This window comes from Pinus tabuliformis, chromosome 1_1, assembly GCF_031772625.1.
Source record: "Pinus tabuliformis cultivar Carrire ecotype Pingquan chromosome 1_1, CPIR1, whole genome shotgun sequence".
NCBI lineage: Eukaryota > Viridiplantae > Streptophyta > Pinopsida > Pinales > Pinaceae > Pinus > Pinus tabuliformis.
The window spans coordinates 643,587,991-643,615,374 of record NC_142297.1 but is presented as its reverse complement, the minus strand read 5'-3'; the positions used below and the strand labels follow the sequence as shown (position 1 = coordinate 643,615,374).

Genomic DNA, 27,384 nt, shown 5'->3' with positions numbered 1-27,384 from the left:
ATGCTCTACTATGCCCCTTTGAATTCCTTCAAAATAAATTTCAATTAATTCAAGAATGAACAGAGATCACCAAGTAAATCGAGAGCAATCTACTTCAAGGATGAACAAAATCTACAACCAACCGCAGGTAACTCATTCTCAATTTAACTCAAGAACGAATGGCTATGGAAATTACAATCACCTGGACAGAAGGCTTGATAATCGCAGGAATTTATTCAATGGCCAATGTTTCTCTTGTCATAACTTTGGACACAAAGCAGCTCAATGTATTGCCTACAAGACCATCATGACCAGAGAAGCACGAAATCAAAGGAGTGTGACTGGAATCATGAAAAGAACCTACAATAACTTTTCTACTCTTGAAAATTAAATAGAATGTTCTATTTGTAACAACTTTGGTCATGAAGATTCTAAATGCAGGAGTAGGTTTCAGCAAACAACCCAGAAGGAGCAAGCTTCATTGAGTCCCAAAACATGGAGGAAGAAAGAACCACAACAAGAAAGATGTGGTATAGCCTTATATGAGAAAGGGCAGGAAAATCAGTGGTACATTGACAATGGATGCTTGAAACATATGACAGGTGATAAAGAAAAACTTCAATCATATACTGCCTTAGAAAATGAAAAGAAGGTCTCATTTGGAAATGACACCCCTGCATTCATAAAAGGTAAAGGTTTTGTTCTTTTGAAAGAAAAGGTCAAAGCTAGAAATGTCATGTATGTTGATGGCTTAAAGCATAATCTATTGAGTGTCAGTCAAATGTGTGATCAAGGAAATGAGGTAATATTTCGATCAAATGGATGTATTGTTCATGAGCTTGATATAGGAGAAACAATGATCAAAGGCATAAGAACACCAAATAATTTATACATACTCAAGGGAGGACAACAACAATGCTATCTAAGCAAGAATGATGAACACTGGCTATGGCACAGAAGATTGGGGCATCTAAGCTTCTCTCAGATATTAAGGAAAGCATGCAAATATCATGCGGTTCATGCTCTCCCTGACATCAGAATTCCAGACAATACAATATGCAAAGTCAGTTTGGGAAGCAAACCAGAACTAATTTCCCTGAGAAGGAAGGATCAACTAGTAGGCCACTTGAACTTGTCCATACTGATGTATGTGGTCCAACTAGGAAGAGGTCACCTCGAGGAGAAGAATACTTCATATTGTTCATTGACGACTTTTCAAGGATGTGTTGGATAGGACTCTTGAAGCATAAAGATGAAGCTTTCAAAAATTTCAGAGCATTCAAAGCCCTGGTTGAAAACGAATCAGATCGCAAAATCAAATGCCTCAGATCTGATCGAGGAGGGGAATTTACCTCGGATGAATTTTTCGATTTTTGTGAATAACATGGAATAAGAAGGGAATTCTCTACTGCAAGGACTCCTCAGCAAAATGAAGTAGTGGAAAGGATGAACAGAATAGTTCAACAAATGGCTCATGCTATTCTTGATGAGTCTGGAACTCCCACAACCTTATGGGGTGAAGCTGCATTTACTGCGGTTACTATTCTCAACAAGACAATCGTCCGGGTGAACAACACTCAAACTCCTCATGAACTTTGGTATGGTAAGACTCCCACCATTAAATTCTTCAAGATTTTGGAAGCAAATGTTACATCAAAAGGACTGATGAAAACCTTGGCAAGTTTGAACCTAGAGCAGATGAAGGCATTCTCCTTGGTTGTTCTCCCCACAGCAAAGGATACAAGTGTTACAATAAAAGACTTGGAAAAACTGTTGAAAGTATTGATGTAGTGGTTGATGAAGAAGGAAACATTCCTAGGTAGGTAAAACCCAAAGATTTCGAAGATGATGAGGACTATCCTTCAACATCAAATCAAACTTATTATGAAGAAGATACCCATGAGGCACCAGAAGAACAGATAAGGATAGAAGAAAAGACTCCATCCAGGTACGTTCAGAAGAATCATCCAGAAACTCAAATTTTGGGGCAAAAAGAGGCGGGTGTACAAACAAGAAGAACTATTTCAGAAGCTTCAAGCTATCTAGCATTGCTCTCCTCCACTGAACCACAAAATGTAAGATAAGCATGCAAAGATGAATGTTGGGTCAAGGCCATGAATGAAGAACTTGAGCAGATTGAAAAGAATAACACTTGGGAGTTGGTTCATAGACCAAACAATAAGAATGTCATAGGGACAAAATGGATATTCAAAAACAAGCTGAAAGAAAATGGAGATGTTATTAGCAACAAGGTCAGACTTGTTTGTAAAGGGTATGCTCAACAAGATGGTGTAGACTTTGAAGAAACTTTTGCACCGGTTGCTAGACTTGAAGCCATAAGAATGTTCCTTGCTCTTTCTAGCTTTCAGAAGTTCAAAGTTCTTCAAATGGATGTGAAATCTGCCATTTTAAATGGAGACTTGGAAGAAGAAGTGTATATTGAGCAACCAGATGGATTCATCCTTGGAAATGATCTAAAACTTGTATGCAAACTTAAGAAGGCACTCTATGGTCTTAAACAAGCTCCAAGGGCTTGGTATTATTTTCTGGACAAATACCTCCATCAACAAGGTTTTTCAAAAGGATCACCAGATAGCAATCTATATGTAAAAATTGAGAATGATAAATTGCTAATACTTTCTGTGTATGTTGATGATATCATCTTTGGTAGCAATGAAGAAGACATGAGTCAAAATTTTGCTTTTCTGATGTAGAAAGAGTTTGAAATGTCCTTGCTTGGTGAGCTGACATATTTTCTTGGTTTACAAGTCCAACAAAATAAAGACGGTATCTTTTTGTCACAAACCAATTACCTCAACGAGATCTTGAAGAAACATGGCATGGAAGATTCAAAACCAGTATGTACCCCTATGGTAACAGGATGCAGCCTCAGTGCCAATGATGATTCAGCAGCAGTACATCAACCAACCTATAGATCCATGATTGGTAGTCTGCTCTATCTAACAGGTACCAGACCAGACATCATGCATGCAGTGGGAATAGTTGGAAGATTCTAGGCAAATCTGAAAGAAGCACACCTTCAGGCAGTTAAAAGAATTTTCAAATATCTTCAAGGGACACAAAACTATGGCTTATGGTATCCTAGAGATACAGATCTCACACTTCGTGCATATACAGATGCAGATTGGGTAGGAAGCGTGAATGATAGAAAAAGCACTAGTGGTGGTGCATTCTTTATGGGTTTCAGATTAGTCTCTTGGTTCAGCAAGAAGCAAAGTTCAATTTCTTTATCTACAGCTGAAGTGGAATATGTGGCTGCTGCATCTTGTTGCACACAACTCCTTTGGATGATGCAAATTCTGCAAGATTTTCAAATCACTTGTACTCCACCTATCTCTATTTTATGTGATAATACAAGTGTGATCAGCATTTCAAAAAATCCAGTCATGCATTCAAAAACCAAGCATATACCTATCAAATATCATTTTCTCCGAGAACAAGTGCTTGAACAAAAGGTCAAATTGGAGTATGTTCCCTCCAAGGAACAGGTTGCTGATATACTCACCAAACCACTACCCAGGGAGACATTTGAATACCTCAGACAGAAGCTGGGAGTAGTTGATGCATCATCTTACTGTTGAAACTTGTTTGTTTCAGAGAAAAGTGGTTGTACGCGAGTTTAATGAGGAGAATCTGTGTACATACGTCGGTTTATGTGGATACAGTCGCGTATATGTTGGTTTGAAGACAAACAGTGGGCCAAGCTCAGGATGAAAGGAGTCTAATATGGGTCTGACAGAGACCATCTGGCACAGGTTTAGGGGGAGCATATATATTCTTCTAATAATGCATTGTTGGCATTATCCTAGAAGATCTTGGTTCAAGATCATAGTGTTTTGGTTTCAGGGGGAACAAGTGCAGAAGAAGAACATGGTTGCTGGTCTGAATGATGATTGACAGATGCTGCTGATGATAGTTGTTGATAACTATCATAGTCTAGTTGTAGATATTTCATCTCTATGTCATGTATTTCTTTTCTTATCAAGGTCATGTAACGGCCTACTTTGGTTTCCCCACTATGCCTAGGATGGATAATGTAATGTTCTTGTTTTATCTTGTGTAAACTTTTGGTGTATCCCCACTTGGTTGGGAGATGGATGTATGTATGAGTCTTTGGTGAGAGGAAGGCCATTTATGATGTATAAAGTTATGAATCTTCTTGTAGAACATATTCTTGCAGACCTTGCCTACAATTAGGGGGAGCATGGACATCACAACACAACAGAGATTTCAGCATGAACTCAGGGGGAGCATAACCCTTTGCCCTTGATGTCAAAGGGGAAGAATGACTTTGAGTGACTTGGGGTTGCCATCAAGTCCAAAGGGGGAGATTGTTGGCATTATGACACAGGTTTGGCACTATGACACAAGTGTTGTCCTTGATGGCAACTCACTCAGATGGAAGATCACTGTTCAAGCTCTCAGAATGAAAGAAAAAGAGATATACGCAATTTTCCTTTGACGAAGTCGCGTATACACGCGGGATTGCCGATCAAAAGTCGTGTATGCATATGCACGCACTTTCATGCACGAAAAAGTGCGTACGTGTGGGGAAACTTATTTTTGGTCCATGGTATTTAGTCTTTGGTATTTTGACCTATGGTTTTGGACCATAGTATCTCGTTTGAAGTGTTGAACCCAGGTATTTGGTCCAAGGTATTGATTCGTTATGGTTTTGGACCATGGTATTGTGTAAGGCATAATAATATAAAAGGGGAAGGAGATCATTAGGCATGGACATTGACTTAAGTATTGAATATCTGATGAAGAGATAAATCTGAAATACTGGTCATTGGGTTATGATGCATAGCTGGATCTGAATCTAGGAGGAACCTGAGCGCAAGAAGAAGGATAAGTACTATTGATGGGTCAAGATCTTAAGGCTTGAATAGTAATCTGTACACAAGTTCAGCGAAGCAAACGCGCGTATACATGCTGGTTTTGTAATTCAAAATAGCGTATACGAAGGTTGGCCTTAATTCAGAAGCGTATGCATGCAGGTTGTACACATTGAAGTAGCGTACGTCTCTTGATATATGTTTTAGCTACTCCTGTTATTACTGCAGTGGTCTGGGTTCAGAATTGGTGTCTGGTTACTGTTATTGTTTTCTGGTACAACATTCAAAGAAGTGACTATTTGATTCAGTTTTGTTTGGTGCAAAGGAGATTGGTTGATACAGATATACTTGATGTTTGATTGATGTTATTCATGGATCCAGTCTAAAAATTTATGAAACATGGTCCCAGGAAGAAAAGAGAAGGTTGTAGCCTTCTGTAGGTTAGCACCTACATACTAGTACCTCAGCTAGTACAAGAGCTAAGGGGGTTGTGGCTCCCTTCCAGGAGAAGCTGGAGAATGAGAGAAGGTTGTAGTCTTCTGTAGGTAGCAGCGTGTGTACTCGTATAAGACTACACCAGTACGAAATCATTGTAAAAATAAGTTTCTAATTAAAAGAAGATAGAGACGAATTGCAGCAGGTGGTTTTCATCCACATTGGGTTTCCACCTTATATCTTTGTGTACAGTACATGTGTGTGATGATCTGTTATGTTTACTTCTCCTGTTTACTGTTCTTATGATTAATGAAGTCCCGATGCACTGATTAAAGATCAACAATTAATGAATCTTAAGTTTTTTGATATACGCTGGTTTCTTTAGACACAGTAGCGTATATACGTAGTTTCTCATAGCTGAAGTAGCGTATGCAAATCTAATTGTGAAATGAAAAATAATTGATTTGATAATATTGGTTCACCCCCCCTCTCAGTATTATTTCTAACAGAACCTCCATCTCCATCTTCAAGTGAATGTTCTTCTTCTTCATCTTCTTCTCATCATTAGAGTATTCAAGCATGGAATGTTGGACCGAGAAGACTTCTACAAGAAGAAAAAGAGGAGAAGCAAGGATTGCAACTTCAACTACGAGCCACAAAAGAGGCCTTGGAAAAGTTGAAGTGCAGAGAAGGCTTAGTGAAGCCATCATCACCCACTCTAAAATTGGAAACTGAGGTAAACAATGTCATTGATTCTTCTGTTTCTTTTTCACATTATAATAATGATTTTGGTGCATTTGAAAAGAACACTACAGGGATTCGTTTGAATCTAATGAAGAAGATGATATATTAAGGCAAGGGATTAAGATTTAGTGGCCAAGGCATTGTGAATCCCATCCAAGTGGTGGAACTACCTTGATATGCAGGATTGGGCTATGTTAGAAAAAAAGAAACAAGGGAGTCTCCAAGCGACAAGTTTGGGTTAGTGCGGGATGCTGAGAGCACATCACAACATTTCAATGGTAGTGAAAATTCCAAAGGAAGAGCTAAAGAAAGCTCTCCTCGCTTGACTTGAACCGGAGACAGTCATTATGGGAAGGTTACTTCGACCTGGAAGGAGACACGACATAAGCATCCATCTCCACATCAGGGGAAAAAGAAGGTCAAGCAAGTCCGGAGGAAGAAGAACCATTGTAGCCATTGCAACAAGGGTGGACATCAAAGAGTCACATGTTGGAAGCTACATCTAGAGCTATGCCCAAAGAAGGACATGGAGCATAAGAAAGCACTTGTGTATGATCCAACCAATGAAGAATTTCAATAAGGAAGCCAACTACAGGAAGAAAACCCATTAACCTAGTTAAGTAAGGAAGGGGTAGATTTTATAGGTAGTATCGCATGGCCACCATTGTAAATCACATGTTCATTTTTAATTTTTGTAAAAGTGATGAAGTGTATAACATCACTTATGAGTGAAACATAGTGATATTTTGGCTTTTTAATTGGATAACAAAGGGTATGGTTTTTGATGTAAAATTGACCATTAGTGTGTTATAAACTCTTGACAAGTATGGTCATGTTTGGAATCTTGAAATTTGGACATGTATTGGTAGCTACAAGTTTGCATATGGTTAGAAGATTCAGTTTCATCACTTCTGGCTTTGAAGTACACATGTGAAGGAGAAAAGAGTGTGACCTTCCAGAGACATTTGTTATGCAGATTGAGATCGCAGTACTATTTATACTTTTAGTGGACCAAAAGTCCTTAAGTGGGGAGGAATGATCCAAGTGAAGCCCTAAAGGCTCAAGTTTCAAAGTCCTTGAATATCAACAACATTGGCACCAAATTGAAGTGTTCACTGCTATGATTCATTTAGCACAAATGACACTCAAATATGAGTCTGTATGACCAACTTATCACAGTTTGAAGTTGACAAGGCAAGCAGGAAAAGGGGGGCCTACAATGTGCCACATGGGATCCAAGGCTTAAATGACAACCATCTATTGTCCTACTAGTCACTGACATATGGCAACCAATCATTGACTCCTTTGGTCCTACAAAAGACAATGAAACAATATACACGGGGTCTTGGATAAACAGTGATCGGGTGCTTTGTTAAGACACTTCTTGATGTGAAGTCACCGGTTCAATTCCCCGTCCCAGTCGGGGTGATATATTGGACATGATGAAGGTGTAGTCCTGCCAAGCCTACAAAATTTAAATAAATAAATATATATATATATATATATATATATATATATATATATATATATATATATATATATATATATATATATATATATATATATTACCCTCGTGAGGCATATAAAACAAAATTATAACGAACCATATAAATTTGGTCATGGATCTGATTGGAGGTTCATTATATATTAACAATGGAATGTTATAACCATGGGTAATGTATATGGTTATTTAATACAATATAAATAAAACAAATTGTAATGTATTGTTAACAACAGATGTTATATATCGGTCGCAATGGTTATGTCAACTAACCAAATTGTTTTATGTATTAAAACATGTGTTGGATGGGGTTGACGGGTTTTGAACCCCCAACTGACCTAATTTCCCATGACCTAAAATTAGTTTTCCAACCGACCACCTAATGGGTGGGGCTTTGTTTATTCCGCTAAAAGTTTGTTATATAAACCATGTCATTTGCAATGGATGGGGAGGAGTGTGAAATGTGGAAGGTCATGGAACATTGACAAAATAACATAACCTAGAGTCGAAGGAAATATGCATGAAGAACCTTGACGATGGGGTTCCAGAGGTAAAATATTCTAGCGGAATATTCCATTTTGATGTTGTGAGGAATCTAAAAGATTCCCTTACGGGCCATAAGTAACATTGTCAGAATGTGACCAACTTTATACTCATTTTAATCAAAATTTCTCAAGGATGACAATGGTGCAGTCAGTTTTTTCATCTAAGTAGTGGATTCAGGAGTCATGGGAGAAACTTGATTTATTCATTAATTATTGGGCATGAAGTTCGAGACAACTATGCACCTTTTAGAAGTAAGCCATGTTTACAATTAAAAGTATTAAGAGGATGAGACAAACCTTCTAGTGTTTTGATTGTTGTGTTTTGGGAAATTGAATTTTGAGTCACTCCCGGGATTGGATGTATAATGATGTATTTTTCCATATACTTGCCTTTATTTTTGTTGAGATGAATGAAGTGGCTTCCCCACTATTGAAGCAGGCCCGAGAGACATAGTTCACACTAGATGAACTCCAATATCAAACTTTTGTGTGCATTGTATTTAAGATCCCCTTTATGTTGCTTCTTCTTTAGGTATTTGCACATATGGTTTTTACATGCTCTTTCATGCAATTCTACTAACATCAACTGAAGAAACTATCTTGGCTAAGGTCGATAAATCAAAAAAATTGGATTAGGTTTGGTATCAGAGTGGTCTTCTTTCTTATGTGAATGATAACCAAGGATTGGATGTACAACACAAGGAAGGAAAATGGAGAAAGACAAAGATCTCTACAATGCATTCTACCTAATGGCAGACATGGTAAATATATTGTTTGTAGATTATGAGAAGAAATTGGTAAAGAAGGAAAAGAAGAAGGAAGAGAAAGAAGAGGACAATGCTTTGTTAAATGAAGGAGAACCTCCATCTCCATATTCAAGTGAATTTTCTTCACCATCTTCTTCTCATCATTAGAGCATTCAAGCATAGAATGTTGAACTGAGAATACTTCTTAAAGAATTAGAAGAGGAGAAACAATGGTTGTAGCGTCAAATACAAGCCGCAGAAGAGGCCTTGGAAAAGTTGAAGAAAAAAGAATGCTTAGTGAAGCCATCATGACCCACTCTAGAATTGACAACTGCGTTAAACAATGTTAGTGATTCTTCAATCTCATGTTCACATTATAATGATTATTTTGGTGCATTTGAAAAGCACACTGTTGACAATGGTTTGAAGCTAATGAAGAAGATGGGATATGAAGGCAAGGACCTATGAGTTAGTTTTCCATTAAAAAATCGCCTATTTTTTACATATATATGATTAAATGGATGATATTTACCAAAAAATTGTCAATTTTAATATTAAATTACATTTTTTTTTACTATATATATGCCAACATTCTATACACATGAATTTCAAACCAGAACAGTCGCCTACAATACTATATATAGGAAAAATAGTAAATCCTTAAAAAATACCTTGGTGGGGGTGAGTGGTCTTCTCTCCAGAATACTGGATGTCCATTTGACGAAGGAGGGTTTCCTTCGAGTCTCGAGCAGGAGAGTTGTGCCCAACAACATAGACAGTGGAGGGTGAAGAAGAGCTCGGTGGAACTAAAACTGAGGCAAATTGGTCAGGAGAGGAAAAGGATGGGATGTGGAGGGGGAAGGAAACTCCAAGGTCGCAGGAGAGACAAAAAGGGAGGAATAGAGATGATTAGAGTGAGTGCTAACATCAACATTGCATCTTGTAGCAGAGGCATGTTCACGTTTTAGGGTAAGGAGGATTACGAAGAGCCAAAGACTGGACGTAGCGCTGCCCCCCACGACTTACCACCTTTGCTTCCATCTCGACCACCTGGTGTTGAATGTTATCAGGGACATGGCTTTGAAAGAAATCCAATTCAACATTTTCCTCTAGTATAGTAGGAGCCCGTCCTCGTCCCTATACACAACCACCATGTTGCATGTGGTTGCATTCACGAAGCATTATAGGCAAATGGAGGTCTTGGAGATTGGTAAGGGTCATAAAGCTTGCAAGAACCAGACAAGGGAAAATGTAGGAAGAGACTTGTTGTGGGACTACCAAAAAGAGGGAAGGGATGCAGCATTTAACATACATGACATGCATTAAAACATGTAGGAGGAGCCCAATGGTTCTGAACATGTGGAGACAAGGGAGAGGACATGATTTATGGAAGGGTGATGACATGGGAGGTAATGTAGATAAGAGGGATGCCAGGTGGAGTAGCTAATTACTCTAGGCATCGATAGGTGGATAGGCCTCGATTGACACTGAGATTCAAGATTGATTTGTGTATACTACTCTGAATATTCTGGAATATTATGTGGAGGTTAAATCTCTATCATTCACCTAATAATTATTGATAATTAAATTAAAAATTGTCACCTCAGATGGTATCACTGCTGACACGCACGACTATGGAGCATTAGAAGATGTCGACAAAATTTTCCACATCCACGAGACCTTTACGATAGTGTAGATTAGTCATGTGTGAAAGAAAATGTGGTTCCATATCACATCACAGACATTGCATAATGTTAAATAAGTAGAGGTTTGACAATTTTTTTTCTTCCATATCCTTTGTATCTTTTATGACAGTGTAGATTGGTCACGTGCTAAAGCAAATGTGGTTTCATATCACTTTCAAGGTGGGTGTTATGTTACATAGTCGAAGATATTTAATTATGTAATAATTTTTGGAGTTATTTACTAATTATATGGTTTAGAAATATTTAGTGAAAATTTGGTAAAACAATTTTGGTTAAATTATGACTTTTTGTTATTTAAAATGAGTTTTCCATTGTATATATAAATTCAAATCTAAATCTTAAAAAGTTATGGGTTATGGAGAGCTCACTCAAATTCTTATCAAATTCTGGACAAATTATACGTGGAAGAAAAAAACTCTAGCTCTAAATTAACATATGACTAGTAAACTATTGCTTAATTTTATTATATTTTGAATTTTATTTTAAATTAAAGAGAATGTTGAAAATTATAATTTCCAATTATTGATATGGAATTTTATTTTTATATATTTTAAATGTTTTAATTTATTTTAAGATAATTATATTGTGAAAAAAACAAATTAATTAAGATAAATAACTTGTATAATGTGCACACCTATAACAACTTACAATTGGTAGATTTTTAATCCTTCTCTAAATTGGGGTTAATATAAAGATGTCCCAATAATGTTGAAACTTTGTGTCAACTTTTGTTTGTTTGTTGAGATATAGAGTTAGATTGGATAATAGCTTAAAGAGGAGTAATTTTTGGTATTGAGTGGAGGTGAATAATTTTAAGGGAAAACCTTAATTACTAGATAAACTTGCCAAAATGCAAACATTTTTAGGAGTTAAGCTTATATGTAAATTGGTATTACCACCCTTCTCTAGATGTTTCATGATCTTGAATGATGTAAATCTCAAGTCTTCTAGAAATCATACTTTAAAATTCATTCTCTCTTTTCATGCTAATTGGAATGAAATATTTTTGTCCATTCCTTCTATTCATGCTAATTGGAATGAAAATCTGAATGACAATGTATAATCACATTTTCTATGAAATAGTTTGTGAATAATAACATTGCAACTTTATGTAAGGGTGTTGTGGTCAATTTAAATACTTCAAGACTTTGGATGATCTAAATTCTAAGACCTCTAATGATTTAATATTCATAACCCCCTCCATGTTGATTGGTAACAAAAAAAAATGTAAACAACATATAATCACATTTTCTATAAAAAAAAAATTATTAAAATATTAAAATTGTATAATTTTTATCTTAACATCAGAATTTTATATAGGATGAAGTCGTCAATGGTAAATTACAACATATAATCATATTCTCCATAAAATAACTTTTAATTATAACATTGCAACTTTATAAAAATAACTTTGGATTATAACATTACAACTTTATATGGAATGAAATAACCACCGATTTAAAGTTTAAATTTTCCCAAATTTATAATTTAAATTTCATTGCTATCACATTCTCGGCAAAATAATATCTAATCGTATATTATTTTATCGTAACATAGTGACTTCATGACTTCATAGACAAATGGAGGTGATCATGACTTCATATACAAATGGGGTGGTCAATTTAGATGTAAAGTTAATTCGTGATTAAAATTTCATTGCCTCTTATTGCCTTACATAGTAATTTCGTTCACTTTTAGTTGTGAGGTAGGTTTGTCATTATAATATAATGTGTGAACGAAGTGGAATGGTTATTTATGCGACCCCACCCATTTCATTTCAAGGCATCTACCTTTGAAAATCACTTGCCACCCATTTCATTTCAAGGCATCTACCTTTGACAATCACTTGCCAATTAATGTTGACATTTGACCTATTGGATATATTTGACATTTTAGTGTTGAATTCTATGAAGCTCGAATTTGGAAATCAATTTCTCGCATTTTCGTCATTACTTTTAAGCATAGATTTTACAAGATTTTGATTTATGTGGTGGTTAGTTATTACCAAATTGCCCATTGAGAAGGATTGATTCATGTAGCATTGTTGAGAAGGATTGATTCATGTAGCATTGACACAATGTGTTTAGTGTCCAATGGAATGGTACCCTGTGAAGTATTGAAAAATTGTGGTTGGCTTTGAATGAAAATTACCCCTTGGACGCATTGAGAAAATCACCCCTTTGAATGAAAATTGTGGTTGGCTTTGAATGAAAATTACCCTTTGTATAAGGCGTATTCTTGCTTGCAGTTTCCTGCGCTAAGTTGCATCGTTGTTATTATTCTTCTTATCAGTCCATCCATTATCTATATTATACCAATAACAATGACATCTCTAACAACAGGTCCCCTTTCCGATTTGGCTGCTTCTTCCTCCTCCACTGCCTCATGGTGTGCCTCGACTTCTTATTCCGACTACGATGTGTTCATAAACCATCGTGGGCCGGATGTTAAGAACACTTTTGCCAGTCATCTCTACAGACGCCTTCGTGACCCTGGATTAAGAGTGTTTCTGGACAAGCCCGAATTGGAGGAGGGTCAGAGTATTTTTTCTCAAATAGACCATGCTATTCGAGTAGCCTCTGTCCACATTGCTATATTTTCCAAGAATTATGCACAATCCAGTTGGTGCCTCGATGAACTCGTCCTCATGAAAGAGTCAGGGGCTACCATCCTTCCCGTTTTTCTCAACGTGAAACCTTGTGTGGTCCGGCACACTCGTGAGGACGGAGAGTTCGCTGAAGCACTGCAAAAGCACCGAGAGAAAACAACATTCGACCCTCGAACCTGGGAAAGGAAAAGACGTTACGATTCGGATACTATCAAAAAATGGAGAAACGCTCTTTCTGATGTGGCGGATAGAAGCGGCTTTGATCTGAAAGCTTTTAATGGGTGAGCATCTTTTCTTTCTTTTTTCAGAAGTATCCTTTTATTAATAAAAACAGAAGGGTAAAAACAAAAGAGTGTACCTAATTTATGAGATGATTTGTAGATTTTTATCAATTTTCCTATATCTGTTATCTTTTACATAAATGTCTAAATTATTCCTATAATCATTTCTTTTATCACTTATAGAACCAGTATCATTATATCTTTACAAAAAAAACATTTGACAAACAACAACAAAAAAATACTATAGCAGAGTTCGCCCAAAAGACCAATGGTTGAAGTATCCAGCATCGGTCAATACACCCCGTTCATAAGCATCTGACTCGGAGCATCGGTCAATACACCCTGTTCATAAGCTGTTCCTCTTTTTGAGATCCTTTGCGATTCTGATTCTGACTCTGATGTGATAAAAAGAGCTTACCAGTTGCCGGATTCTCCTCATCTCCTTGTTTTTTACTTGTCCGCGTTAGTTTTCAATTATGTCGGAATGATATTAGATGCATGATACTCAGACGTTTCTCACTGCTTATTTTTCTCTCAATTACAATTATTCAGGGACGAGGGCCAACTCTTGGATAAAGTGTTGCACAAAGTTTTGAAAACGGTTCCAAGAACACCATTGGATGTTGCTAAATATCCAACTGGTCTGGGCGAAAAGTTGCAGGAGTTTGAAAAAGCAGTGCTATCGCAGCAAGAGGAGGAGTGGGTGAAAACAAAAATTGTTGGAATAGTTGGTGTGGGCGGGGTAGGCAAAACGACACTGGCCAAAGAAATTTTCAACTGCATGGGATCTTGTTACAATAAATCCTCCTTTATATTTGATGTTAGAGAAAAGGCAGCTAGAATGTCTCTAAACTCTGCGCAGAGCCAGCTTATTAAAGACTTAAAAGGTATGGATATCAAAATTGACAGTACTGCCCAGGGTATAGGGATACTTAAAAGGCATCTCTCATCTTGTCACGCTCTTATCGTCCTAGACGATGTAGATAGTACCGATCAGCTGGATGTGCTATTGCCAATTAAGCATATCCTTAGTCCCCAAAGCTTGATTTTGGTTACCTCCAGGGACAAGCATGTCCTCAAAAGCTCAGGAATGTTAGGGTTCGTCAATTTATAATTTAGGGGGGCTGAATACACGACACTCCAAAGAACTCTTCTGCTCATATGCCTTTTATCACTCACTCCCACCACCAGAATTTGAAGATCTGGTAGATCTGTTTGTAAAGGCGTGTGATGGCTTGCCATTATCATTGAAGGTATTCGGAGCGCTTGTTTGCGGAAGAAATGACAGAAGGTACTGGGAGGAGCTATTGGATCAACTTCACAAGACATTACCTGTGGAAATACAGCAAAGGCTTAGAATAAGTTATGACAAACTCCATGAGGAGGAACAACGATTATTCTTGGATATTGCTTGTTATTTCATAGGATAAGACAGAGATTTGGCTTTAAAATTATGGGGTGTGGTGGGACTTCAAAATCTAGAAGACAAGTGTCTACGGGAGGTGGATCATGGAAATAAAATAAAAATAATAAAAATGCATGATTACATAAGAGATCTAGGAAGAAATATTGGGCAGGACTTATCCATGCCCCTCCGTCTATGGTCTTACACGACAAACAGCATTGATGACTGGTTGGAGCAATCATCATCTGTAAGTGCTTGAATCAGTTAAAACCTTTGTCTTTGGCTTTAAAACGAACTTCAATCTGTTAAGACTTTTGTCTTTGGCTTTAAAACGAACTTTTAGTTTTCTTGAAATTGAAGATAAAGATAGATCTGTGTGATTTTTACTTTTGATCAATTAACAGGTAACAACTGAAGTTCACGGAATCAAGACGATTAATCGAGCACATCGTTTTTCCGATTCGCTCATCACGAGGAGTTCAGAAATGTCATGGTATAGAAGATGGAGTGATGAGGTATTGGGGAACTGTTTGAGGCATCTATTCAATAATTTTGGTCGTGGTGGTATTCTGAATTTGCAGCTTGTTACAACTGAAGCTGGTTATTTAGAAAACATAATGAGGAGGGCACGGTCACCAAATCTCATATGGCTCCGATGGTATAAGTGTCCATATTCTTGTCTGCCTTCCTGGATCCCGATGGAGAATTTGAAAGTTTTAGAAATAGCCGGGGGGCAATTGGAGATATTGTGGAAACGTCAATCTCAGGTATGTTTATTGATCTTTCTTAATTTCATTACAAATTCCATCTGTAAGCGAAAATTGTCAATTACATCTTTTTGATCGCTCAAATCTGAACATTGCAGGCGCCTCTGAAGTTGCGTGAGTTAAATATCATCGCTCCTCTTTCAGCCTTTCCCAAGTCCATAGGGCAGCTGAAGCATCTGGAAAAGATTATCATCTGTCGTCCACATTTCCACGGCATCCCACTGGAAAGTTTGCCTGAAGAATTTTGTTACCTTCGCTCCTTGAAATACCTGGAGTTAAAAGGGTGTGAGAAAATGATGTCGCTGCCTGATTCCTTCGGAAAGCTTACAACTCTCGAGCACATCGATTTGACAAGTGCTTCCAGCTTGCAAAAGCTTCCGGATAGTTTTGGGCATTTAAGTCGACTCAAACATCTATCGTTCTGCAATTGCTCCAATTTGACCATTTCCAATAGAGCACTTGGAAACATTACCACTCTGGAATTCTTGGATCTTTCATCATGTAAGAAGGTGAAAGAATTGCCATCCCAAGTTGCACGACAACGACACTTGGGAGAATTATTACTGGAGGGAACAGACTTAAAAGAATTGCCCGGAGGTATGGGCGAACTCTGCAACTTGAGAGTTATGACAATAGGAGGAGATTTGTTCACAGAGAATTTGTTGGAAGAGCTGCCACCTTGCCTCGGTTATCTTAAGAGCTTGAATGATTTGTCAGTCACCGGTTCACGGAAACTGACACGCCTGCCAGAATCATTTGGACCGTCGAGTCCGTTGAAAAAGTTGAAATTATGGAAATGTGGGATAGAATACTTGCCACAAGATTTTGCTATGATGAAGTCTCTGAAGATTTGAAGTGTAGATAAATGTCCGTTGCTGGAACTTCCATTCAGAAGGGTCGAAGGAGGAACAGGGGAAAGACAGTTGGATAAATTGTCATCCACCGATGACAATTGCATGTTTGGCCTTCGGGAGCTATGGATGTCAGGGACAAAAATATTGGAGGCAGGCTTTCCGGTGGGCATTTGCCCTAATCTTCAAACTCTGACTTTGCAGTCTTGTTCAGAATTGAGGCAAATAAGCTGTTTTACTGGTTTGGGAAAGCTTGAGTTTCTGGAAATGATCCAATGTGATAAAGTGAAAGACCTGCCGAGTTTGAACCCTTGGTATCTTTAAAGCAGTTGTGGGTTGTAGGCTGTGACGAGATAAAGAGCATAGAAGGCCTGGGGAAGCTCACAAAGCTCAGAGAACTACGTGTTCGTAAATGTCATGAGATACAAGAGCTTTTTGGTGTGGAAGACATAATGTCATTGAAGAAGCTGTATATTGCAGGGTGTCCCAAATTAAAGTGGGTTAATGGAGTGTTGGAGCAGTTGCAGATACGACTCAAGCAAGGATTTAATGTTGAAAACAAAGATGGCAAAGATAACTAATTTAACAATGATTTATTGGTAGGGGATTTCCCTGAAACATTTTTACATGGAATCCATCTGAAAGAAGCAACTTTTAATTGCCAAGTCCAATACTGATTATATTTCATGCAGATTGTTATGGATTGTATTGTAATATTATTTTTATATAATTTGTTATAATTTATCAAATATCTTTATTAATTATACTTATAAATATAATTAATTGTATTGAAAGATATTTTTACTTATAGGGTCTGGGAAATGTTGTTATGATATGTAATTATTACAGAAAGGTAGTTTCACTTTGGACAATCTCTTTGATTATAAAAAACAGTATATAATATCATTAAAATCTTGAAAACAGATTGTAAGTAAGTTGAGTATAACATTCTATAATCATTTGATATTTCTGCAGACCTCTGTCAGTATGAATTGACCCGATTATTTCTTTATTTGCAGGACAGTGCATTAAGAAAGGACCGCTAGACTCTTAAGAGATGAGGAATTACTGAAGAGTAAACCGGCCAGTTTATATGAACAGTAATAATTAATTTATTCCTTTAAATAATTCGATTCATCTGTATATGAGTGTTCAATTTTGTACAAAAGAAGAGATTGTTGGCCTTTGTATTATCACTCAAATCTTATTTGAATGTGTAAAAAGGAACCAAAACATAAAATAGTTAGAAACACTTATTTCTGAATGTGAAATAGTATTTGGATGGTTTATATTTTCCTTAATATCAATACAACATTATATTTTAATCCTTTTAAGAAGCAGGTTGAATTTATAGTCAGAATGGCCAATGGCAGAGATGGAAGGTTACACTCTGATTCCATATTCAATGCACTGCAAAAATGGTTGGGCAATTCCAAAACAGACAAAAAGTATACTCTGGGCCGCACTGCAAAAGGGTAAATCTTACTAAAGACCATTCTATTGATTTTGGGTTCTAATAAAGTTAGAATTTCAAAACAGACTCATTAGTCTATTGACTAATTCGCAATTTAAATCTTTACACTTTGGAAAAAAATTCTGTGGGCTGTCGTACCTCTTCAGGTATTCAGAAAACAAAAAACGAAATTAACATTATCACTAAAATGGAGCACCAGAAGACGCCGACGAAAATTTCCACGGCCACGGGACTTTACGACAGTGTAGATTGGTCATGTGTGAAAGGAAATGGGGTTCACGATCACATCACAGATGTCGCATAATGTTAAATAAGTGGAGGTTTGACAAAAAAGAGATTCGTATCCTCTGTATCTGTTATGACAGTGTAGACTGGTCACGTGCTAAAGAAAATGTGGTTTCATATCACTTTGAAGGTTGGTGTTATGTTAAATAGTCGGAGATATTTAGGTATTAATTTTTGTGGTTATTTATTAATTAGAGGATTTTGAATGGTTTAATTAAAATGTAGTAAAATCATTTTTGGTTAAATTATAATTTTTTGTTATTTAAAATGAGTTTTTTTGGTATATAAATTTAAATCTTAAAATGTTTTAGATTATGGAGAGTTCACTTAAATTTTTGGACAATTTATATTAATATAATAATTAAAAAAAAACATTTCTATTCTAACATATGACTAGTTCTCTGATGGGGTGAGAACCTCGAAGTACATGGCAATCGAGTCCCATGAATGACAACAGATGGCTTGCCAATGGAGGATTGGTGTCACGCCCCCAAGCCTACGGTAGTCTTTCAACCGTGCCGGCGAGGTGCGGCACCACCGAACGCTTTCTTTTTAACAATACTCACGTTTATGGACTACGCCTACTTCAACATAAACTTAGTTAACTTGTGTTCTTATAACCGAATAAATGTTATCTTTTATACTTCATCAAAGAACATTCTCATTCATCAATCATCAACAATAAACCGAGAACAATACACAATATGAAGGGAGGGGCAACTCCCCGAACAGTCTGCCCAACAATGTTATTTATATCAAGAATACTAGATTTTACAACAAGTGTGCCAAGCTTCACACTTAACCAATATTCTTACAAAAGACAGGCCACCTGCCTTTTACAACATTTCATGCACCCTTGTCCAAGAGAGAGTGCTCACCCGAGCCACTCAACCTCTTTACAAAAACCTGCATAAAACCGAGTACAAAAACCTCCTCAACCGTGACAACCCTTCACATAATCCAACCTAAAACATGCGAGATCTTCTTAACTCTTATGCGCATGAGGTATGCGCATATCCTCAAGACTTCGCACTTTTTCCTTGTCCTTATGCGAAGGTATCCAAGTGGAGTTCGATGGATCTTATGAGCTCCATCCTCCATCATATATACGCTTTACACTTTGGTTATAAATCAAAGCCGACATGTGAAGCCCTTTACATAATATAATGTATGTCCTTCACATAATATTATATTTTATGTATAAACTTCGTATGGTTTTAATGTATGTGCTCCATTATTTTATATTATCCATGGCTCCTCACATACATATGTGCCATCGCATGTCCATATGTATTATTATTATGTCGGTCTTCATATTATATGGTTTTTTTAATCTTGTCATATAATATATGTTTATGTGCATTAATACTTGCGTCCAATACTTAGCCATATTTCGGCCTAAGTGTCTTTCGTCACATTCTTTCGTCACAAGGAGACCGCACACCGTCGCATATCGTTCGCCCGCTCGTCGTGCACGGAGCGCCCGCTCGTCGCGTTAACCGCCCGCTCGTCGTGCACGCCTGCCCGAGTCACGTAGACCTTACATTCTCCTCCACCTGAAATCATTGTCGTCCTCGACAACACACCATCTCGGTAGCTCTCCACCAAGATCATCATCATTCAGGATGTCGACCTTTCTACACAAGGCAGACATCCTTGCAACATATGTAGAGACTCTTTCTCCACTATGTCTCGGCCTAGTGACCACTGCCACCAAGCTCACCATCCATGCCAAAGCATAATCATTGTAACTCCATCACTCCAAAGTGCCTTATCGATCCTCCACATCAAGTCACTCCTCCAAGCCATGCTCATACAGGTACTTTGAAAGTATGCATTCCATACTGCATCAAAGTCATCTGACTTCAGTTCCTCAATGCATCAGATCTTCTAAGTCCACCGTCCATGAAGTCCCTAAAAGTCACAACAATCTCATGTCATCATGAGCTCCATAAGCCATCCCCCAACCACACCTCAACAAGCATACAATATGCCTTAGCTCCCCACAGCAAGCATACAATATGCCTCAGCTCCTCATGTAGTAGGAATGCTCCATAGCTGCTCACAACTCCATCCAAGTAATCAACTCTCGATGTGCCCCATTCAGGTTCATGAAGCCCTCTTCATCATCTGCAATGTGCCATCCTCAAGTCTCCATGTCTTTCAAGTCTCCAACCTGATGTCCATGACTATGTTGTCCAGGTAGTCCAACCAAGTAGACCTACCACAACAATCGGTCATCCTCACTCAAGCTGCTATCTTCGGTTTAGTGAACTCGGTCACCCAACCATCTCATCCTCATGTCATGAGTCCCTTCACCATAGCTCCTCCACCAAAGTGTCCACCAAGACTTGCTCTTGGTCTCGGCCATGAGAAGTCCACCCAAAACATCACAAGTGTGTGCCCTCCAATCTGTCCATGAGTCATGCCGGGCACTTAGCCAAAGAGGCTAAAGCATGACCCAATCCTCCACAACGATCATCAAGTTCCACCCTTGTCAAGGGCCTTTGCACCTTCAACCATAAGGTCACAAGTAGCCCCAACAAGCCCTGCAATAGTTGACAATCCTTGTTCATCATCATGAGGCTCCTCCTCATTCAACCATGTTGGCAAACTGCATGATCCTGGTTCAACTTGATCACTTTCAAGTTCATCCTCTATCGTAGTCATGTCTGCAACATCTTCCTCTATGTTCAGTTCAAGTGCACCAACCAAGTGTCCATTGACCAAGTTCATAGAACTAAACTTCCGAAAGTCCTCTGGATGTTCTCGGTAGTGAGTTCCCAACCTGTCAATGTAGTCAATCTCTTCTTGTTCAATTACAACAACCTCTTTACTGAGAAGTTTCCCCTTGATTTCGGCTTCCACTTGGTCACTTTCCTTCCTCAACCGGGCTCTTTTATCAAAGAGCTCTTGAAGACCAAGATCACCATGTCGGACTTCCTCTTCCTTGTTGGCATCAAATACAACTTGCTTCATTGCCCAACTAAGTTGGAGAAGTCCTTCGATATTCTTTCTCAAGGATTTAAGCTCTTCACGGATTCGGGGCCTCTCTTCCTTCAACTTCTTCAACTCGTCCAAGGTAACCAAGAGCTTCCTTCTTCCTTCTTCCAAGCTTGCCATGCCTTACTATTAATCTTCCAAGTGTTCTCACACTTGCTTCACCAGCGCCGACCGAGCTCTGATACCAACTGTCACGCCCCCAAGCCTACGGTAGTCTTTCAACCATGCCGGCGAGGTGCGGCACCACCGAACGCTTTCTTTTTAACAATACTCACGTTTATGGACTACGCCTACTTCAACATAAACTTAGTTAACTTGTGTTCTTATAACCGAATAAATGTTATCTTTTATACTTCATCAAAGAACATTCTCATTCATCAATCATCAACAATAAACCGAGAACAATACACAATATGAAGGGAGGGGCAACTCCCCGAATAGTCTGCCCAACAATGTTATTTATATCAAGAATACTAGATTTTACAACAAGTGTGCCAAGCTTCACACTTAACCAATATTCTTACAAAAGACAGGCCACCTGCCTTTTACAACGTTTCATGCATCCTTGTCCAAGAGAGTGTGCTCACCCGAGCCACTCAACCTCTTTACAAAAACTTGCATAAAACCGAGTACAAAAACCTCCTCAACCGTGACAACCCTTCACATAAATCAACCTAAAACATGCGAGATCTTCTTAACTCTTATGTGCATGAGGTATGCGCATATCCTCAAGACTTCGCACTTTTTCCTTGTCCTTATGTGAAGGTATCCAAGTGGAGTTCGATGGATCTTATGAGCTCCATCCTCCATCATATATAGGCTTTACACTTTGGTTATAAATCAAAGCCGACATGTGAAGCCCTTTACATAATATAATGTATGTCCTTCACATAATATTATATTTTATGTATAAACTTCGTATGGTTTTAATGTATGTGCTCCATTATTTTATATTATCCATGGCTCCTCACATACATATGTGCCATCGCATGTCCATATGTATTATTATTATGTCGGTCTTCATATTATATGGTTTTTTTAATCTTGTCATATAATATATGTTTATGTGCATTAATACTTGGGTCCAATACTTAGCCATATTTCGGCCTAAGTGTCTTTCGTCACAAGGAGACCGCACACTGTCGCATATCGTTCGCCCGCTCATCGTGCACGGAGCGCCCGCTCGTCGCGTTAACCGCTCGCTCGTCGCGTTAACCGCCCGCTCGTCGTGCACGCCTGCCCGAGTCGCGTAGGCCTTACAATTGGCCTCCCACTCCCCTCATTTCAACCAACACAATGAGAGGTGTACTCACAGAGTATTGCAATCGTGCGAGATTTCTTTTCGTCTTAGAGAATGGGGGTGGTGTAAGTTTAAGGAGCGGGATGGCGAGGAAGGTTGGCATTTGCATTTGTGTCTTGGTCTGGTGTTGGGATCTTGGGTGGTATCATGCGCGTAAGCGTAAGCGACGATGGAGGATCTCCAACGCCAGAGGGTGGTATTCAGTATTCCTCTTGGTATGGTGAATTCAGTACAATTTTTTTCCCAAGATATCTCAGGCTTTATGGTGCCTGCATTGTGTGGACGTTGGTAAACGAGGGAAATTGTTATTTTAGTTTTCTATGGTTTTTAAGATGTTGGCTGGGTTGAGAGCGGAGCCCGAAGGTGGTATCGCATGAGGTATAGTTGAGAGTGGCAGTGTCTCTGGGTGGAATTCCCCATTTCTGAAGCCTGGCCTGGAATTTGGTGGGACTGGTGGTTTGGTGGGCGGTGGTGACACTAGAGTCATCCTCGTGGAATACACAAGGTCGTCGACATCTTGGTGTGGGTTGTGCGGAGCTTCTTGGGTAGCATCGGCCTGGGGCGTGTTCTCCCCGACTTTTCCTTCTCCTACCACTCAACCTTGTGTCGGGGTTCCCATCAGGTGGCAAGGCAATGGCTGGGGTGCAGTGGGTGGCCTTCTAAGGAATTTTAAGAGCATTGGGAGTCCTAGCTCTCGGGGTGGTGGCCGAGGCAAAGTCTAACGGGCTGGAATTTGAAATTTTTTGTTGTTGGCCCTCGTGACTTGAGCCACATGAAATAATCTGCATGACGTGGGCGCTCCTCCCTTTCGGTCGTGCTAGGCTCTGTGGGCTCGGATGAATTGGCAATAATGTCGGTTGGTGCACGCTGCAGTCGCAAGACAGTGGGTCGCTCCCGGCGTGCTGATGTGGGACCGTGCAGTGGTCGTGGTGGAGGTAAGCGGGGCTCCAATGGTGGTAGTGGTGTGTGGGCACAACAAACTTAGCGTCAGGGTGGCAGACGAGGAAGAGGAACAACTAACCGGGGATCTGGGTAGCGTGCAGCTCCCGGCCCACAGGAACTTCAACATCGTTGTTTGGAAAATTGTCGAGAAATCATTCAAACTTTAATGGATCGGGTGGACGCAGCAGAACAGGTTGGTTGAGAGGAGCATGTTGAGTTGATGGCCATGCTGGATAGGATGCACTACTTTCAGTGCCAGGTTAGGGAGCAAGTGGCGTTGGTCTAGCAATGCCAAAACCACCTTGCCAAAAAAGTGGAAAAGCTGGAGACTTGGCTGACGCACTTCGAAGGGCACGTCCAGTGCAACTTCCGTCCCCCACCTCCTCCAAGAACAACCCTGGACAACCCAACTTCCATTACGTGGGATGACTAGTATGTTTTTATGTGTTTTTTATGTATTGTTTGTTTTTTGGTGCCTTTGGCCCTCTCGTTTGTGCACGTTGTCCTTAGCCTCCTTGCTGTATTTTTGTCACTTGTTGCAAACATTGGTCAACAAACCCGATCTAGGTGAGACCACGTGCTTTTTGCTCTGTTGGTTGTACATCTTTTACTCCATATGAATAGAATATTGATTTACAAAAAAAGTAACATATCATTAGAAAACTATTGTTTAATTTTATTATATTTTGAATTTTATTAAATTTTATTTTAAATTTAAAAAAATGGTTAAAAAATTATAATTTCTAACCGAAAGTAATTTTGACATGGAATTTTATTTTTATATATTTAAGAGTTTTATTTTATTTTTATATATTTTAAAATTTTAATTTATTTTAAGGTAATTCAATGAAAAAAATGTGGAAAAAAACATAGACACGGTAACTTTATTTTTTTAATCCATTTAAATTTTAATCATTAATAAATTTTCCCGACCCTTTAAATTTGAAGATGAAAAGAGCACCCACTCTTTGAATTTGAAGATGAAAAGAGCAAAGCTGCATTTTTAATTATTAATTTTTTAATTTAATAATAAATTACATTTTTTATTTTTTAAATAAAAAATAAATTCAAAACTTGAATGACATAATTATATTAATTTTACAATAAATTATTAAAAAATTAATTTTTATACAAACACAACCATATTACATAAATAATTTTAAAGAATTAATTGCACGTAGTAATTTGGAATATCTTATCACATAGTATCATAACATAAGTTTTCTCTCCCTTATTTATTAAGTAATTTTAGAATATTTTATTACATGGTACCACAACATAGGTTTTCTCTGCCTTAGCCATTAAGCAATATTCTAAAAAGTGGTGGGTGAATTTATTACTTATGTTAGGGAAAACATGTTTGTTATCGGTAAATGTACTATTGAGTAAGTTTCCTTTACATTAGTCATTGAGTAAGTTTCTAATAAGTGGTGGGTGGATTTGTTCTCTATGTGACTAAAACATGTTTGTATCATTAAATCTTGAATTCTTATTCCTAAACCTCTTAAATCATGTGTTAAAATAAATGTTTCAAATTCATCTTAAAAAGGTGTATGCTTCATTAGAATACTCACTAATTTAATTTTTATTATTCTTTTATTTCTATTTATAAAATTGTCTCATTATTCAATTATACGAATACCATGGTCATGTTTAACAACAATGCCTCCTCCACTTTATTCCCACTATATTTTATTCATAAATCATTATGTTAAAAATAACTTCACTAGTGATTTGTGCAAATGCCTTCTTGCCCATGGATTGAGAGTCTTTCTTGACAAGCCAAATCTGGAGGGACATAACATTTCTTCTTAAATAGAAAACACTATTCATGTAGCCTCTATACACAATTTGAGAGGGCGTTATTCAAGCAACCTCCATCCACATTGCCATTTTTCTATGAATTGTGCACAATTTAGTTAGTGCCTTGATGGACTCATCTTCATGGAAAAATTAAGGGCCACAATTCTTCCTATATTGTATAGCCTTCTATAGCCCACCATATTATTAAAGATGTAGAATATGTTGGAGCTTTAGATAGGGATTCAAGAAAAGAAACTAGTGAAGGGAAATGTCAATATAACTCTGATGCTTTTCATAATTGGAAAAACATTCTTTCTAATATAGCATATATAAGAAGGGTCACATTCAAATCCTTGAATGGGTGAGGATCTTCTACTTTCTCCCTGATTCCATGTTAGTTTTCAATTGGTTGGATTGATATAATATGTATGATACTTATGTTGATGTTTCTCATTGCAAAAGTGGTGACTTAGTAAAGCACAAAGATTTGCTAAAAACTTTCAAGAAATTAATTCATTCAATCTAACTCTATATTCAACAAATCTTAATGTTGTTGTTTGCGACAACATGTAGCTTTCTCTTGAAGTGCCTTATTGGATGAGATAATCTCTTGATTCAAGGTATCGATATTCCATATTAATGATTTCCTTTACTATAAAGGTTTAGAAACTAATTAGTCATAGTTATACATATTACTCATCGATTTTTCTAGTGGGACTGATTACTAAAGATTCCTTTTGCCCAACTTGAGGCATAAGGTTATCCACCTGGATTGCTATACTAGAGCTTGCATGTAGTGTTTGAAATGCCCAAGTTGAGTCTAAGGCCTTGTTTGCATATGGTTTCATAAACATCCCAAATAGGGTGTCATTGTTACATGTCCAAGAATCCATTCTTTGGATTTTCTAACATTCAGAAAATTGATGATTGCATTCCATTTTGGTTTGATTTTATTATTACAACTCTATAAATTGTACCATATCTAATTTTTTTTCTAAAAATAAAATTACTTCATAATTTATGTGCTCACTCTCAACTTTGTCTTCTTTGAAATTATCATTCAAGTTAATTTTACTTGCATTGTTATTAATTTTAGGTAATCATTTACTCTACATAATAAAATAAACAAGCGTAATATGCAATGTTGTTGCTTAGTGTTGATTTTTCAGAACAATTGATACAAGTACTTTCTTTTTGAACTATGGTAATCACTTGTGAATATATATTATAGTTATTTTATCTTCATCAAATCACATAGAAATTCAAGACTAATAACCATGAAAATAAAGTATATATCACAATGTGTGTAAGAGAGAGATGTGTGAGTGATAAGTGGGTATGTAAAATAAAAAAGGTCAAGTGTATTTTATACCCAAGATACCAAGATACATATGATCCAAGTAAATCCCTAAAGGCTCGAATTTCGAATTCCTCGAATCTCAATAACATTGACACCGAGTTGAAGTGTTCAGCTTTTCGATTCCAATGATGCAAACGACACTCAAGTCTGAGTTTGTATGACCAGCTTATCGTAGTTTGAAGTTAACAAGACAAGCATGAAAAGGGGGGCCTACGACATTGCACATGGAACCCACAACTTACATGGGAACCAAATATTGGCATACCAATCATTGACATATGGAAACCATTCATTGGCTTCTTTGGTCCTACAAAAGACTATATATATATATATATATATATATATATATATATATTCTTTGTCTTTTGTAGGACCAAAGGAGCCAATGAGTGGTTGACATATGTCAGTGACTGGTAGGCCAATAATGTGTGTGTGTGTGTGTATATATATATTAAAACCCCCAATATATATAACAAAAACCATATATATATGCGTATAAAACAAAATTATAATGAACCATGTAAATATGGTCATGAGTCCGATTGGAGGTTCGTTATATATTAACAATGACATGTTATAATTGTGGGTAATATATATGGTTATTTAATACCATATATATAAAATTGTAATGTATTGTTAATGATGGACGTTATATCTCGGTCACAAAACTTATGTGAACAAACCAAATTGTGTTATTTAATACCATATATATAAAATTGTAATGTATTGTTAATGATGGACGTTATATCTCGGTCACAAAACTTATGTGAACAAACCAAATTGTTTATGT

General features: G+C 37.5%; 2 protein-coding genes across 2 annotated transcripts; both read left to right on the top strand.

Moving 5' to 3' along the window:
* The first annotated feature begins 12,838 nt into the window (after nucleotides 1-12,838).
* LOC149214989 (disease resistance protein RUN1-like) lies at nucleotides 12,839-14,529 on the top strand. Its single transcript, XM_089389579.1, has 2 exons — nucleotides 12,839-13,404; nucleotides 13,957-14,529. The coding sequence occupies exons 1-2, from the start codon at nucleotides 12,839-12,841 to the stop codon at nucleotides 14,516-14,518; spliced, it is 1,128 nt and encodes a 375-aa protein (XP_089245705.1). The 3' UTR covers nucleotides 14,519-14,529.
* A 381-nt stretch (nucleotides 14,530-14,910) lies between these two features.
* Nucleotides 14,911-17,165, top strand: LOC149214988 (uncharacterized). The gene is made up of 3 exons (XM_089391025.1): nucleotides 14,911-15,056; nucleotides 15,214-15,576; nucleotides 15,675-17,165. Exons 1-3 carry the CDS (start codon nucleotides 14,940-14,942, stop codon nucleotides 16,428-16,430), a joined length of 1,236 nt encoding a protein of 411 aa, XP_089247151.1. The 5' UTR covers nucleotides 14,911-14,939; the 3' UTR covers nucleotides 16,431-17,165.
* Nucleotides 17,166-27,384: the final 10,219 nt, after the last annotated feature.

Excerpts from the sequence above, each read along its gene's own strand:
- LOC149214988 (XM_089391025.1), top strand. The coding sequence starts at position 14,940 with ATGCATGATTACATAAGAGATCTAGGAAGAAATATTGGGCAGGACTTA. Across the intron at positions 15,057-15,213 it reads GGTTGGAGCAATCATCATCT|GTAACAACTGAAGTTCACGG; the intron begins GTAAGTGCTTGA and ends ATCAATTAACAG. Across the intron at positions 15,577-15,674 it reads TGTGGAAACGTCAATCTCAG|GCGCCTCTGAAGTTGCGTGA; the intron begins GTATGTTTATTG and ends TGAACATTGCAG.
- LOC149214989 (XM_089389579.1), top strand. The coding sequence starts at position 12,839 with ATGACATCTCTAACAACAGGTCCCCTTTCCGATTTGGCTGCTTCTTCC. Across the intron at positions 13,405-13,956 it reads GATCTGAAAGCTTTTAATGG|GGACGAGGGCCAACTCTTGG; the intron begins GTGAGCATCTTT and ends ACAATTATTCAG.